General features: G+C 48.7%; 1 protein-coding gene across 1 annotated transcript; it reads right to left on the reverse strand.

Annotated features, from left to right (window-relative positions):
* Positions 1 to 379: 379 nt before the first annotated feature.
* sfrp2 (secreted frizzled-related protein 2) lies at positions 380 to 15,249 on the reverse strand. Its single transcript, XM_038792034.1, has 3 exons — positions 14,669 to 15,249; positions 12,627 to 12,707; positions 380 to 2,269 (listed from the first exon to the last, which is right to left on the reverse strand). The coding sequence occupies exons 1-3, from the start codon at positions 15,162 to 15,164 to the stop codon at positions 1,965 to 1,967; spliced, it is 882 nt and encodes a 293-aa protein (XP_038647962.1). The 5' UTR covers positions 15,165 to 15,249; the 3' UTR covers positions 380 to 1,964.
* Between the last annotated feature and the right edge of the window lie 956 nt (positions 15,250 to 16,205).

Here is a 16,205-nt window from a genome sequence, read left to right on the forward strand (position 1 = left end):
TAATGGATAATTTCATCTACAGCCCCATAATTGCTGCACAATCTCTGGTATTCAGGCGCATTATTCTAAAAAATGTGTCCATATTTCCCTGCTGCTTGATCATTTCCTTACTTTAATCTCCGCCCGGTTAATGCAGATACTAAAACGTGGCACCATTGTGAAGCTCGCTATCTGTCCCTCGCAACTGTCTTCACAGAAATGTCCCAGCATATGTCGGTGATAGAAAATCCATGATGTAGCTTTTTAAAACAAGTTACTGTGTCATAATCTGTGTGGCTATTAAAAATGCCCCCCGGTTATTGTTTAAAAAAAACTTGGGATGAAAATAAACTTCGGCATGTTTCTTATGACATTTTGCCACACGAACTGAAACGTCACGTGTCTATACCCAGTCTTTATTTCATGCAAGTGATTTAAACAGGACGTCCAAACAACTTCAGAAAGACGACAGATTTGGATACATTTACGAACACGAGAATCCAATAACAAGACGTCTATGTACAAGAATATACTGTTTATCTGAATTATTTACAAAGTCACAAAGCAATATTTACAACTCTCGCAGATAATAGCTCGGTCGGATATTTTACAATATTGCTGATTAAATTGAAGATATGTTTGCAATAAATCGAGATGCAAGCAAACAAGTTAGGTAATCGCCTGCAGCTCACCATCAGCTCTTCGCTTTACACAGGAGTGTCAGATTTATAAATTAAATGATTCAAAAGGTAGCGGTGGTTGCTTAAAATAGAAGAGGTCCTTACTAGTTGACCCCGAACAGATTGCGATTTATGGTCAGATGTTTTATTTAAAATATGTTGCCTAATGGTTTTAAAGATACTCGATGCAAAAATCCCATTAAAACGCTGAACGTTTCACACCAATCGTCGTTCTATCGGTAAATTTAGACCGCAAATTAATTCATAATCTTTATTGTCACAAGTAGGCTTTCATTGAAGTTACTGTGAAAAACAGAGGGAGAATTCCGAATGTCCAAATTACCCGACAGCACATCTTTGGGACACGTGGGAGGAAACGGAGCACCCGGAGGAAACCCACGCAGACACGGAGAGAACATGCAGACTCTGCACAGACAGCAACCCAAGCCTGGCATCGAACCTGGGACCTGAGCGCTGTGAAGCAACAGTGCTAACCACTGTGCTGTCGTGCTGCACCCTGATTGTAAACATCATTTCAACTAATTGTCTCCTTGCTTTGGAATAATTTAATATTTGAAATGTTATTATTTAGCCCTGTTGTGTTCGACGTGACTGCTATGACTTAAGGCAATTTCCTAAAGTAAATACAGCGACTAGCTTGGATGGCAGCGGTAGTAAATGTTTATGCTACAGGAAGATTGGAAATGGAACGGATTTTTCTATGCTTCAAACCAAGTCAATTCATGGTATTGAGGTGTCTATTGTTAAAAGTACCTGCGATTGGAGAGACTCTGGGGACAAGATTGCTTCCAAACATAAAAAGTTTTTTTTTAAATCTCGAATTTACAAAGCCGGTCAAAGATTATTTTGATTTAAAATTGGATTTTTGAAAATAAATGTTGAGTCCATGTAAAACTGGCGTTTTTGATGCGTGTTTAACAAAATGATATTTCGTAAATATGTGTGTTTTCTGTGAATGAACTCAACACTCGTGAATCTGAGCATCAAACCAAGAACTCTTAGAAAAAGGATTCTTTTGGACGAAATGATGCTGTCAAGGGAGCTGATTTTAAAAAATATAACCACTTATCGTTTTCGCAACTTTAAATTCATAATTTTTGGAAAAGTCAGTTTAAACCACATTTAATTAGAACGGTGTGTGTTCAAAGGACAGTGATACCATGGTTTATATCGTACAATAACTGCTAACAAAGCATAAACGGCGTGGGATGCATCAGGCCGGGATAGAAGGAGGGGGTTGTGCGGGGTTTTGTAAAGTGACACTCTGCAAACAGGCCACTGTTTTTAACACTGTAGTTTGCGGATGCTACGGGCAATTCTCTTGAACTCTCGCTGCCCTTTCTGCCATCTCTTCACCGAGGTTATGACCAGGTTCCCATCGAGCTTTTGTCCCATCACCAAGTAGGGAGCATTGATGTCGTTCATCTCATCGCAGGTACACTGCAGGCCATCCTTCAGCCACAATACACTTTTCTTCAGATCTTTCTCCGTCACTCCATTCAGCTTGTAAATAGTCTTGCTTTTTGTCTCGGGGACGATCTTTGTGTCCCCATTGATGTAGGAAATCTCTTTCACTTTTATCTTCAAAGCTAATTAGGAAAGGATTAAAATATGACATGTTAACGCTTCTGCTGGTGAGGGAGGAAGGGAGGGGGAGGGAATTATATCCAGGGAGAATCCAAATGAAACTGTTAGGATGACGAGACAGATAAATGCGGGGAACAGGTGGCTTCCTATCCAGTATTGTCAAACCGAGTAAAAGAGTTATTACAGACAGTGACTGTGCAAAATTCCAGTTTTCATAAAGGTATATGTTTCCCAGTGTTGTGTGGGTGGGTAGGTGGGAGGAATGGGGAGGGGGCAGGGGACTTGTCTGAGTCCCGCCCTACCCCTTTTAGAGTTAGTGACAGTCCAGAACAATATGTGTCACTCTGGGAGCTGGGTTTAGCTGCAGCCTGTGTCACTCTGGGGGCTGGGTTTAGCTGCAGTATGTGTCACTCTGGGGGGCTGGGTTTAGCTGCAGTATGTGTCACTCTGGGGGCTGGGTTTAGCTGCAGTATGTGTCACTCTGGGGGCTGGGTTTAGCTGCAGTATGTGTCACTCTGGGAGCTGGGTTTAGCTGAAGTATGTGTCACTCTGGGAGCTGGGTTTAGCTGCTGTATGTGTCACTCTGGGAGCTGGGTTTAGCTGCAGTATGTGTCACTCTGGGGCTGGGTTTGGCTGCAGTATGTGTCACTCTGGGAGCTGGGTTTAGCTGCAGTTTGTGTCACTCTGGGGCTGGGTTTGGCTGCAGTATGTGTCACTCTGGGAGCCGGGTTTAGCTGCAGTATGTGTCACTCTGGGGGCTGGGTTTAGCTGCAGTATGTGTCACTCTGGGAGCTGGTTTAGCTGCAGAATGTGTCACTCTGGGGGTCGGTTTAGCTGCCGTATGTGTCACTCTGGCAACTGGTTTAGCTGCAGTATGTGTCACTCTGGCAACTGGTTTAGCTGCCGTATGTGTCACTCTGGGGGCCGGGTTTAGCTGCAGTATGTGTCACTCTGGGGGGCTGGGTTTAGCTGCAGTATGTGTCACTCTGGGGGTAGGTTTAGCTGCAGAATGTGTCACTCTGGGAGCTGGGTTTAGCTGCAGAATGTGTCACTCTGGGAGCTGGGTTTAGCTGCAGAATGTGTCACTCTGGGGGCTGGATTTAGGTGAAGTATGTGTCACTCTGGGAGCCGGGTTTAGCTGCAGAATGTGTCACTCTGGGAGCTGGGTTTAGCTGCAGTATGTGTCACTCTGGGGGGCTGGGTTTAGCTGCAGTATGTGTCACTCTGGGAGCTGGGTTTAGCTGCAGTATGTGTCACTCTGGGGAGCTGGGTTTAGCGGCAGAATGTGTCACTCTGGGAGCTGGGTTTAGCTGCAGTATGTGTCACTCTGGGGGCTGGGTTTAGCTGCAATATGTGTCACTCTGGGGGCTGGGTTTAGCTGCAGTATGTGTCACTCTGGGGGCCGGGTTTAGCTGCCGTATGTCCCACTCTGGCAACTGGTTTAGCTGCAGTATGTGTCACTCTGGGGGCTGGGTTTAGCTGCAGAATGTGTCACTCTGGGAGCTGGGTTTAGCTGCAGTATGTGTCTCTCTGGGGGCCGGGTTTAGCTGCAGTATGTGTCACTCTGGGAGCCGGGTTTAGCTGCAGTATGTGTCACTCTGGGGGTTGGGTTTAGCTGCAGTATGTGTCACTCTGGGGGCTGTGTTTAGCTGCAGTATGTGTCACTCTGGGGGGCTGGGTTTAGCTGCAGTATGTGTCACTCTGGGGGCTGTGTTTAGCTGCAGTATGTGTCACTCTGGGGGGCTGGGTTTAGCTGCAGTATGTGTCGCTCTGGGAGCTGGGTTTAGCTGCAGTATGTGTCACTCTGGGGGCTGGGTTTAGCTGCAGTATGTGTCGCTCTGGGAGCTGGGTTTAGCTGCAGTATGTGTCTCTCTGGGAGCTGGGTTTAGCTGCAGTATGTGTCACTCTGGGAGCTGGGTTTAGCTGCAGTATGTGTCACTCTGGGAGCTGGGTTTAGCTGCAGTATGTGTCACTCTGGGGCTGGGTTTAGCTGCAGCATGTGTCACTCTGGGGGCTGGGTTTAGCTGCCGTATGTCCCACTCTGGCAACTGGTTTAGCTGCAGTATGTGTCACTCTGGGGGCTGGGTTAGAACATAGAAAATACAGCACAGAACAGGCCCTTTGGCCCAAGATGTGGTGCCGAACTTTTGTCCTAGATTAAAAACAAATTAATCTACACCCCATCATCCTATCGCAATCCATGTACCTATCCAATAGCCGCTTGAAGGTCCCTAATGTTTCCGACTCAACTACTTCTACAGACAATGCATGCCATACCCCCACTACTCTCTGGGTAAAGAACTTACCTCTGACATCTCCCCTATATCTTCCACCACTCACCTTAAATTTATGTCCCCTTGTAATGGTTTGTTCCACCCGGGGAAAAAGTCTCTGACTGTCCACGATATCTATTCCCCTGATCATCTATAAACCTCTATCAAGTCGCCCCTCATCCTTCTCCGTTCTAATGAGAAAAGGCCGAGCACCCTCAACCTTTCCTCGTAAGACCTACTCTCCATTCCAGGCAACATCCTGGTAAATCTCCTTTGCGCCTTTTCCAAAGCTTCCACATCCTTCCGAAAATTACACAACCAGAACTGCACACAGTACTCCAAATGTGGCCTGACCAAGGTTTTGTACAGCCGCATCATCACCTCACGGCTCTTAAATTCAATCCCTCTGCTAATGAACGCTAGCACACCATAGGCCTTCTTCACAGCTCTATCGACTTGAGTGGCAACTTTCAAAGATCTATGAACATAGACCCCAAGATCTATCTTCTCCTCCACATTGCCAAGAACCCTACCGTTAACCCTGTATTCCGCATTCATATTTGTCCTTCCAAAATGGACAACCTCACACTTTTCAGGATTAAACTCCATCTGCCACTTCTCAGCCCAGCTCTGTGTCCTATCTATGTCCCTTTGCAGCCAAAAACAGCCCTCCTCACTATCTACAACTCCACCAATCTTCGTATCGTCTGCAAATTTACTGACCCACCTTTCAACTCCCTCATCCAAGTCATTAATGAAAATCACAAACAGCAGAGGACCCAGAACTGATCCCTGTGGTACGCCACTGGTAACTGGGCTCCAGGCTGAATATTTACCATCCACCATCACTCTCTGACTTCTATTGGTTAGCCAGTTCTTTATCCAACTGGCCAAATTTCCCACTATCCCATGCCTCCTCACTTTCTGCATAAGCCTACCATGGGGAACCTTTTCAAATGCCTTAATAAAATCCATGTACTCTACATCCACTGCTTTACCATCATCCACGTGCTTGGTCACCTCCTCAAATAATTCAATAAGACTTGTGAGGCAAGATCTACCCCTCACAAATCCGTGCTGACTATCCCTAATCAAGTAGTGTCTTTCCAGATGTTCAGAATCCTATCCCTCAGTACCCTTTCCATTACTTTGCCTACCACCGAAGTAAGACTAACTGCCCTGTAATTCCCAGGGTTACCCCTATTCCCTTTTTTGAACAGGGGCACGACATTCACCAATCTCCAATCCCCTGGTACCACCCCTGTTGACAGTGAGGACAAAAATATAATTGCCAACGGCTCTGCAGTTTAATCTCTTGCTTCCCATAGAATCCTTGGATATATTCCGCCAGGCCCGGGGGACTTGTCTATCCTCAAGTTTTTCAAATGCCCAACACATCTTCCTTCCTCACAAATATCTCCTCGAGCTTACCATTCTCTTTCACATTGTCCTCTCCAACAATATGGCCCCACTCATTCGTAAATACTGAAGAAATGTACTCATTCAAGGCCTCTCCTATCTCTCGCTCAATACCCAATCTCCCACTACTGTCCTTGATCGGACCTACCCTCGCTCTAGTCATTCTCATATTTCTCACAGATGTGTAAAAGGCCTTGGGGTTTTCCTTGATCCTATCCGCCAAAGATTTTTCATGCCTTCTCTTAGCTCTCCTAATCCCTTTCTTCAGTTCCCTCCTGGCTATCTTGTATCCCTCCAGCGTCCTGTCTGTACCTTGTTTCCTGAGCCTTACATAAGTCTCCTTCTTCCTCTTAACAAGACATTCAACCTCCCTTGTCAACCATGGTTCCCTCACTCATGCATCTCTTCCCTACCTGACACGGACATACATAGCAAGGACACGTAGTATCTCTTCCTTGAACAAGTTCCATATTTCAATTGTGTCCTTCCCTGACAGCCTATGTTCCCAACTTATGCACTTCAGTTCTTGTCTGACAGCATCGTATTTACCCTTTCCCCCAATTGTAAACCTTGCCCTGTTGCACGCACCTATCCCTCTCCATTACTGAAGTGAAAGTCACAGAATTGTGGTCACTATCTCCAAAATGCTCCCCCACTACCAAATCTATCACCTGCCCTGGTTCATTACCAAGTACCAAATCCAATATGGCCTCCCCTCTGGTCAGACAATCTACATCCTGTGTTAGAAAAGTTTCCTGGACACACTGCACAACACCACCTCATCCAAACTATTTGATCTGAAGAGTTTCCACTCAGTATTTGGGAAGTTGAAGTCACCCATGACTACTACCCTATGACTTCTGCACCTTTCCAAAATCTGTTTCCCAATCTGTTCCTCCACATCTCTGCTGTTCTTGGGGGGCCTATAGAAAACTCCCAACAAGGTGACTGCTCCTTTCCTATTTCTGACTTCAACCCATACTACCTCAGTAGGCAGATCCTCCTCGAACTGCCTTTCTGAAGCTGTTATACTATCTCTAATTAACAATGCCACCCCCCCCCCCCCCACCTCTTTTACCATCCTCCCTAATCTTATTGAAACATCTATAACCAGGAACCTTCAACAACCATTTCTGCCCCTCTTCTATCCAGGTTTCCGTGATGGCCACAACATCGTAATTCCAAGTACCGATCCATGCCGTAAGTTCACCCACCTTATTCCTGATGCTTCTTGCGTTGTAGTATACACACTTCAACCCATCTCCGTGCCTGCAAATATTCTCCTTTGTCAGTGTTACCTTCCCCACTGCCTCACTACACGCTTTGACGTCCTGAGCATCGGCTACCTTAGTTGCTGGACTACAAATCCGGTTCCCATTCCCCTGCCAAATTAGTTTAAACCCTCCCGAAGACTACTAGAAAACCTCCCTCCAAGGATATTGGTGCCCCTCTGGTTCAGATGTAACCCGTCCTGCTTGTACAGGTCCCACCTTCCCCAGAATGCGCTCCAATTAGCCAAATACCTGAAGCCCTCCATCCTACACCATTCCTGCAGCCACGTGTTCAACTGCACTCTCTCCCTATTCCTAGCCTCGCTATCACGTGGCACTGGCAACAAACCTGAAATTACAACTCTGTCCTGGCTTTTAACTTCCAGCCTAACTCCCTAAACTTGTTTATTACATCCACACCCTTTTCCTACCTACGTTGTTGGTACCAATGTGCACCACGACTTCTGGCTGCTCACTCACTCCCTTAAGGATCCTGAAGACACGATCCGGGACATCATGGACCCTGATACCCCGGGGGACAACAAACCATCCAAGAGTCTTGCCCGTGCCCACAGAACCACCTATTGAGTCCCCTATAACTAGTACTCTCCTAATCTCCACCCGTACCTTCTGAGCCCCAGAGCCGGACCTCCTGTCAGAAACCCGGTCACTGCAGCCTACCCCAGCTAGGTAATTCCCCCCACAACGGTATCCAAAGTGGTATACTTATTGTTGAGAGGAACGACCAGAGGGGATCCCTGCACTGACCGCATCCTCCTCTTCCCACCTCTCACTGTTACACAGCTACCTTTGTTCTCAGATGTAACTATGTCCCTGTAGCTTCTATCTATCACCTCATCAGCTTCCCGAATGATCCTCAGTTCATCCAGCTCCAGTTGCCTAACACGGTGTGTGAGGAGCTGGATATGGCTGCACTTCCTGCAGGTGAAGTCAGCAAGGAGTAAGTTAAAAATCAAATACTCAACTTACCTACCAGCTCACCCCTCCAAAAATCGCTCCCCTCTCTGCCCGTTCTGCTGGAAGAGTGGCTGCAGTATGTGTCACTCTGGGGGCTGGGTTTAGCTGCAGTATGTGTCACTCTGGGAGCTGGGTTTAGCTGCAGTATGTGTCACTCTGGGGGCTGGGTTTAGCTGCCGTATGTGTCACTCTGGGGGCTGGGTTTAGCTGCAGTATGTGTCACTCTGGGAGCTGGGTTTAGCTGCAGTATGTGTCACTCTGGGAGCTGGGTTTAGCTGCAGTATGTGTCACTCTGGGGGCCGGGTTTAGCTGCAGTATGTGTCACTCTGGGGGCTGGGTTTAGCTGCAGTATGTGTCACTCTGGGGGCTGGGTTTAGCTGCAGTATGTGTCACTCTGGGGGCCGCGTTTAGCTGCAGTATGTGTCACTCTGGGAGCTGGGTTTAGCTGCAGTATGTGTCACTCTGGGGGCTGGGTTTAGCTGCAGCCTGTGTCACTCTGGGGGCTGGGTTTAGCTGCAGTATGTGTCACTCTGGGGGCTGGGTTAGCTGCAGTATGTGTCACTCTGGGGGCTGGGTTTAGCTGCAGTATGTGTCACTCTGGGGGCTGGGTTTAGCTGCAGTATGTGTCACTCTGGGGGCTGGGTTAGCTGCAGTATGTGTCACTCTGGGAGCTGGGTTTAGCTGCAGTATGTGTCACTCTGGGGGCTGGGTTTAGCTGCCGGATGTGTCACTCTGGGGGCCGGGTTTAGCTACAGTATGTGTCACTATGGGAGCTGGGTTTAGCTGCAGTATGTGTCACTCTGGGAGCTGGGTTTAGCTGCAGTATGTGTCACTCTGGGGGCTGGGTTTAGCTGCAGTATGTGTCACTCTGGGGGCTGGGTTTAGCTGCAGTATGTGTCACTCTGGGAGCTGGGTTTAGCTGCAGTATGTGTCACTCTGGGGGCTGGGTTAGCTGCAGTATGTGTCACTCTGGGGGCTGGGTTTAGCTGCAGTATGTGTCACTCTGGGAGCTGGGTTTAGCTGCAGTATGTGTCACTCTGGGAGCTGGGTTTGGCTGCAGTATGTGTCACTCTGGGGGCTGGGTTTAGCTGCAGTATGTGTCACTCTGGGGGCTGGGTTTAGCTGCAGTATGTGTCACTCTGGGGGGCTGGGTTTGGCTGCAGTATGTGTCACTCTGGGAGCTGGGTTTAGCTGCCGTATGTGTCACTCTGGGAGCTGGGTTTAGCTGCCGGATGTGTCACTCTGGGGGCCGGGTTTAGCTGCAGTATGTGTCACTCTGGGAGCTGGGTTTAGCTGCAGAATGTGTCACTCTGGGGGCTCGGTTTGGCTGCAGTATGTGTCACTCTGGGGGCTGGGTTTAGCTGCAGTATGTGTCACTCTGGGGCTGGGTTTAGCTGCCGGATGTGTCACTCTGGGGGCCGGGTTTAGCTGCAGTATGTGTCACTCTGGGGGTTGGGTTTAGCTGCAGTATGTGTCACTCTGGGGGCTGGGTTTAGCTGCAGTATGTGTCACTCTGGGGGCTGGGTTTAGCTGCAGTATGTGTCACTCTGGGGGCTGGGTTAGCTGCAGTATGTGTCACTCTGGGAGCTGGGTTTAGCTGCAGTATGTGTCACTCTGGGGGCTGGGTTTAGCTGCCGGATGTGTCACTCTGGGGGCCGGGTTTAGCTACAGTATGTGTCACTCTGGGAGCTGGGTTTAGCTGCAGTATGTGTCACTCTGGGGGCTGGGTTAGCTGCAGTATGTGTCCCTCTGGGGGCTGGGTTTAGCTGCAGTATGTGTCACTCTGGGAGCTGGGTTTAGCTGCAGTATGTGTCACTCTGGGGGCTGGGTTTAGCTGCCGTATGTGTCACTCTGGGAGCTGGGTTTAGCTGCCGGATGTGTCACTCTGGGGGCCGGGTTTAGCTGCAGTATGTGTCACTCTGGGAGCTGGGTTTAGCTGCAGAATGTGTCACTCTGGGGGCTCGGTTTGGCTGCAGTATGTGTCACTCTGGGGGCTGGGTTTAGCTGCAGTATGTGTCACTCTGGGAGCTGGGTTTAGCTGCCGGATGTGTCACTCTGGGGGCCGGGTTTAGCTGCAGTATGTGTCACTCTGGGGGTTGGGTTTAGCTGCAGTATGTGTCACTCTGGGGGCTGGGTTTAGCTGCAGTATGTGTCACTCTGGGGGCCGGGTTTAGCTGCAGTATGTGTCACTCTGGGAGCTGGGTTTAGCTGCAGTATGTGTCACTCTGGGAGCTGGGTTTAGCTGCAGTATGTGTCACTCTGGGGGCCGGGTTTCGCTGCAGTATGTGTCACTCTGGGGCTGGGTTTAGCTGCAGTATGTGTCACTCTGGGGGCTGGGTTTAGCTGCAGTATGTGTCACTCTGGGGGGCTGGATTTAGCTGCAGTATGTGTCACTCTGGGAGCTGGGTTTAGCTGCAGCCTGTGTCACTCTGGGAGACGGGTTTAGCTGCAGTATGTGTCACTCTGGGGGCCGGTTTAGCTGCAGTATGTGTCACTCTGGGAGCTGGGTTTAGCTGCAGTATGTGTTACTCTGGGGGGCTGGGTTTAGCTGCAGTATGTGTCACTCTGGGGGCTGGGTTTAGCTGCAGTATGTGTCACTCTGGGAGCTGGGTTTAGCTGCAGTATGTCACTCTGGGGGCTGGGTTTAGCTGCAGTATGTGTCACTCTGGGGGCTGGGTTTAGCTGCAGTATGTGTCACTCTGGGAGCTGGGTTTAGCTGCAGTATGTGTCACTCTGGGGGCTGGGTTAGCTGCAGTATGTGTCACTCTGGGGGCTGGGTTTAGCTGCAGTATGTGTCACTCTGGGAGCTGGGTTTAGCTGCAGTATGTGTCACTCTGGGGGCTGGGTTTAGCTGCAGTATGTGTCACTCTGGGGGCTGTGTTTAGCTGCAGCCTGTGTCACTCTGGGGGCTGGGTTTGGCTGCACTATGTGTCACTCTGGTGGTCAGTTTAGCTGCAGTATGTGTCACTCTGGGAGCTGGGTTTAGCTGCAGTATGTGTCACTCTGGGGGCTGGGTTTAGCTGCAGTATGTGTCACTCTGGGGGCTGGGTTTAGCTGCAGTATGTGTCACTCTGGGGGCTGTGTTTAGCTGCAGTATGTGTCACTCTGCGGACTGGGTTTAGCTGCAGTATGTGTCACTCTGGGAGCTGGGTTTAGCTGCAGTATGTGTCACTCTGGGGGCTGGGTTTAGCTGCAGTATGTGTCACTCTGGGAGCTGGGTTTAGCTGCAGTATGTGTCACTCTGGGAGGTGGGTTTAGCTGCAGTATGTGTCACTCTGGGGGCTGGGTTTAGCTGCAGTATGTGTCACTCTGGGAGCTGGGTTTAGCTGCAGTATGTGTCACTGTGGGAGGTGGGTTTAGCTGCAGTATGTGTCACTCTGGGAGCTGGGTTTAGCTGCAGTATGTGTCACTCTGGGGCTGGGTTTGGCTGCAGTATGTGTCACTCTGGGCGCTGGGTTTAGCTGCCGTATGTGTCACTCTGGGGTCTGGGTTTAGCTGCAGTATTTTGTCACTCTGGGAGCTGGTTTAGCTGCAGTTATGTGTCACTCTGTGAGCTGGGTTTAGCTGCAGTATGTGTCACTCTGGGGACTGGGTTTAGCTGCAGTATCTGTCACTCTGGGAGCTGGGTTTAGCTGCAGTATGTGTCACTCTGTGAGCTGGGTTTAGCTGCAGTATGTCACTCTGGGGTCTGGGTTTAGCTGCAGTATTTGTCACTCTGGGGGCTGGGTTTAGCTGCAGTATGTGTCACTCTGGGAGCTGGGTTTAGCTGCGGTATGTGTCATTCTGGGAGCCGGGTTTAGCTGCGGTATGTGTCACTCTGGGAGCTGGGTTTAGCTGCAGCATGTGTCACTCTGGGAGCCGAGTTACTGCTGTATGTGTCACTCTGCATCTTCCAGAACAAGGCCAGTTTCTCACTCAGAACTCAAAAACTAGTCAGCAGTGTCGGCAACATTTGGAATGAATTTCATCAAGCCTGTGAACCAATAAAACACAGGCGCTCACTTGTAAAATAAGACAGTTTACTCGACTGGGAGCATATCGCTCGTCCCCCATCACCGCCTTCCTAATCGGTGTCAAGATTTCAATTGTGACCGGGCTCAATGCTGTGGCTGGTTTTATTTGAACCGACTGAGATCAGCTTGGTGCGGCGCCGCTGGTTTCCCATTCCCCGGGGAAGTTGTGTGGAGAGGAACCTTGCAGCGGACTCTGGACGCTTGGTTCAATTAAACAACAGGGTTTCTGTTTAAAGGCAATGTGGAAACAGCGTTTGGCAGGATCCACACTCCTGTTATTGGATCAGGAAGAAAACACAAGGGCGGCAAGAAATTGCACGGGATACAGTTTATTGGTGTTCGAAAGCAACAATCCTCACTCACCCCCTGAAGTCAGCCTCTCAGCAAAATGTGCTTGCAACTTACCGAAATCATTTTTGCAGTAGTTTTCGGCAATCTCATTGTCGTTTTGCTCTCTATCTTTACACGCGTCACAGATTTTCGGTTCTGGAAGAGAATACAAAGATGTTTATCAATGATTTTTGGTCACACTGCACATCTCCAGCAGAAGAATAAGAAGCCACCTCGTCCTTTACTCCTGGGGCTAGACAACATTTCATGCTGACAGCCTGGACCTTTCACCTCGATAGCTTCCAGACTTTCCACGGGGTTTTTGCTACTTTTAGGAAGTGAGCCATGTCTTACGAAGTATTTAAATACCTTCGGGTTACCATTTCCCCGTGGAATTTCCTGGGAAGAAATGACCCTCTCCGGGAAGATCGCGCCCAGCAATGGAGAGGAATACAAGGGCTGGATTTACAGGGATTCCAAAGCGGGGGTTAGGGGGAGTCAGGGGCACTATTCCTCACGAGAAACTGTGTGCGTTGCCCCCAGATGGGAGGCGAATAGACACAATGGCGAATTACATGGACCTTAGAAATCCTTTAAAAGGAATGATAAAAAGCGAACCCCTCCTATTCGCTGGCAAGGTCTGCCCCATTGAAACAGCTGCACTGTGGGCTGCAGGGCGCTCACTGCGATACATTGTGTGGCACAGGCACCGATCCGCAATTTGCATTCTCGATAGCTTTTAAATGAATTGCTTTGTTTCCACCCTTTTGAACACCCAAGCATTGTGGGGGAGAGCAGTTTTGGTCACGGTGGAAGATGTTAATTTAAAATGTCTGGTCTTCCCGAATCAATTGCTTTCTTCAAACTTCAGCGTGAACTGAGAAAAGAATCGACTGGTCTGAACGCGGCAGCTTCTACTTCTGGTTGTGTGGAGCAACCGCCTCGCCGGCGGAATCGCACCTTCCACATCTGCAGCACCTAACTTTGTTCTTTTTATAAAGGGTCAACGTTCTGGAGATACAGACAGTGTTGAAATGCGTGCAAAGTCTTTCAAAAAGGTTTTTTAAAAAAACAATAACGCATTGACGATTGGCTCACATGCACCGATCTTGTTTCAAACCTTCCCACATCCAAATCGCAGCCAGTTTCTCATTCGCTGTCTCAGACATGATTAGATAACAAATCAGCCAGGGACAGGAACCAATTCCGGCGGGGGGGGGGGGGGATATTTTTGTAGCAAGTAAGTATTCAGTATCGAATGAATTCGTTATCAAGTTCTCAAAGAAAGCTAACTCTGGCACCTCTGGCATAGACAGAGATCAGGCACTATTAATATAATCTCAGGGAGTTATTAATGAATGGATAGGAGGAAAACAGCACTGTTCGCCAAAAAGACATTCGAAGCAGCGATTTAAATCGTCCCCAGTATTACATCCCCACATCTTTACTACCTGTGAAACTTAGAAAAGTGATCTATCTGAGAAAAGTGATCTATCTGAGAAAAGTGATCTATTTGAGAAATGTGATCTATCTGAGAAAAGTGATCTATTTGAGGAATGTGTTCGGAGAAAAGTGATATATTTGAGAAATGTGATCTACCCGAGAAAAGTGATATATTTGAGAAATGTGATCTACCTGAGAAAAGTGATCTATTTGAGGAATGTGCTCCGAGAAAAGTGATCTATTTGAGAAATGCGATCTGAGAAAAGTGATCTATTTGAGAAATGTGATCTATCTGAGAAAAGTGATCTATTTGAGGAGTGTGATCTATGTGAGAAAAGTGATCTGTGAGAAAAGTGATCTATCTGAGAAGTGTGATCTATCTGAGAAGTGTGATCTATCTGAGAAATGTGATCTGAGAAAAGTGATCTATTTGAGAAATGTGATCGATCAGAGAAATGTGATCTATCTGAGAAGTGTGATCTATCTGAGAAATGTGATCTATCTGAGAAAAGTGATCTATTTGAGAAATGTGATCTATCTGAGAAAAGTGATCTATTTGAGAAATGTGATCTATCTGAGAAGTGTGATCTATTTGAGGAGTTTGGGTCCAGTTCAGAGTGGCTCCCCCCCCCCCCCCCCCCCCCTCCTCCCCCCTGGATTCCCTGCAGCCTGACCTTCTTTGGGCAGCGGGACGTGCTCGTTGGAGTCGGCGGGCGGGATGCACAGGTCGTTGTCCTCCGGGAAACGGTTGCACTCCAGCATGTCAGGCCAGGGGAAGCCGAAGGCAGACATGACGGGCGAGCAGCTCTCCTTCACCTGCTCACACAGCGAGCGGCAGGGCTGGATCGGCTCGTCCACCTCGTCGATGCAGACCGGAGCGAAGAGGGAGCACAGGAACTTCTTGGTGTCCGGGTGGCACTGCTTCTGCACGAGCGGGATCCAGGAGCTGGCTTGCTGCAGCACCTCCTCCATGCTCTCGTGCCCCAGCAGGTTGGGCAGCCTCATCTCCGGGTACTCGATGCCGTGACAGAGAGCCAGGGCGCTGGGGATGGCTTTGCAATTGTTGCGCCTGTAGGTGAACTCGGCTTGGCCATAAGGATAAATCCCCATCCCTTCCACCGAGTGCAGCGCGGCCACCAGAAGGCAGATCAGGGCGTTCAGAGGGCGCATCGTTGCAGAATGTGACGTGAGAGGTCTCAATTGCTGCTGAACCGATTGCTCCCTGCTGCCTGTGCTGTGCAATGGAGCGAATGATCAGGAGGCAATGGCACTGGCCTCCCTCACAGCCAGTGTTAAAAAGGAATGGGAGGAGTCTCTGAGAGTTAACGCTCTCCCGTTTGATAGGTTAACACAAGAGCCGTGGTCCTGGACTCCCCTGGAGAAAGGGGAGGGCTCGAGCAACAAACACATATCTGGTGAGGATTCACACACCTTATAAATCAAAGCAGACTGATTTCCCAGCTTGAGTCAGATCATCAAAGGAACCCTCCCACAGCTACGAAACAAAAATGACAAAAATGATAAGGGGTCACCACCGTGGCTGTCATCAAGACTAGCGGCGGGACTGGAGTTGGGAGGAACCAGACCAATTTCAGAAACACACGCGAGCTTCTTGTAGCAACAGCCAGCCGTGCACACAACGGTTAGAGAATCAATGATAGAATAATTTAGAGCAACAAGAGATGTGGAGGGAAAACGAAGCTAATTGTGATATATTTGAATATTGGAGAAGTACACCATGGAAAATTAAAGCTGTCTCAATGGTCACTTCTGTTAAGACCCTTGCATGAGGTTCACCAGGACCCATTTCCCTCTCGCCTTGTATCTACTCTCTGATTTACCACATCTTCCCAAATTTGAACCCTTGCCTCAACTATTTAGTTTTAAACCCTCTTTACTTCCCTCATTGTATAACTCACTGGAACACTGGTCCCAACATGGTTCAGGTGTGGACTATCCCAATGGTACAGCCCCTACATTCTCCAATACTGGTGCCAGTGCGCCATGAGCAATAACCCACTTCTTCCACATCAGTCTTTGAGCCATGCATTCATCTCGCCAATTTTATTTACCCAATACCATTTTGCATGAAGTTTATGTAATAATCCAGAGACTATGACCTTTGAGGTTCCTCTGTTCAATTTAGTGCCTAGCTCCTCATACTCTCTACTCAAAACCTCTTTACTAGCCTATCAATGGCATTGGTACCGA

This window comes from Scyliorhinus canicula, chromosome 3 (genome assembly GCF_902713615.1).
Source record: "Scyliorhinus canicula chromosome 3, sScyCan1.1, whole genome shotgun sequence".
In the NCBI taxonomy this organism is placed as follows: domain Eukaryota; kingdom Metazoa; phylum Chordata; class Chondrichthyes; order Carcharhiniformes; family Scyliorhinidae; genus Scyliorhinus; species Scyliorhinus canicula.

Bases quoted from the DNA above. Each gene is read 5' to 3' on its own strand.
- sfrp2 (XM_038792034.1), bottom strand. From the start codon at position 15,164: ATGCGCCCTCTGAACGCCCTGATCTGCCTTCTGGTGGCCGCGCTGCAC. The intron at 12,708-14,668 runs GTCAGGCTGCAG...ATTCTCTTCCAG, and splicing joins CGTCCCGCTGCCCAAAGAAG to AACCGAAAATCTGTGACGCG. The intron at 2,270-12,626 runs GTAAGTTGCAAG...TTTCCTAATTAG, and splicing joins CTACTGCAAAAATGATTTCG to CTTTGAAGATAAAAGTGAAA.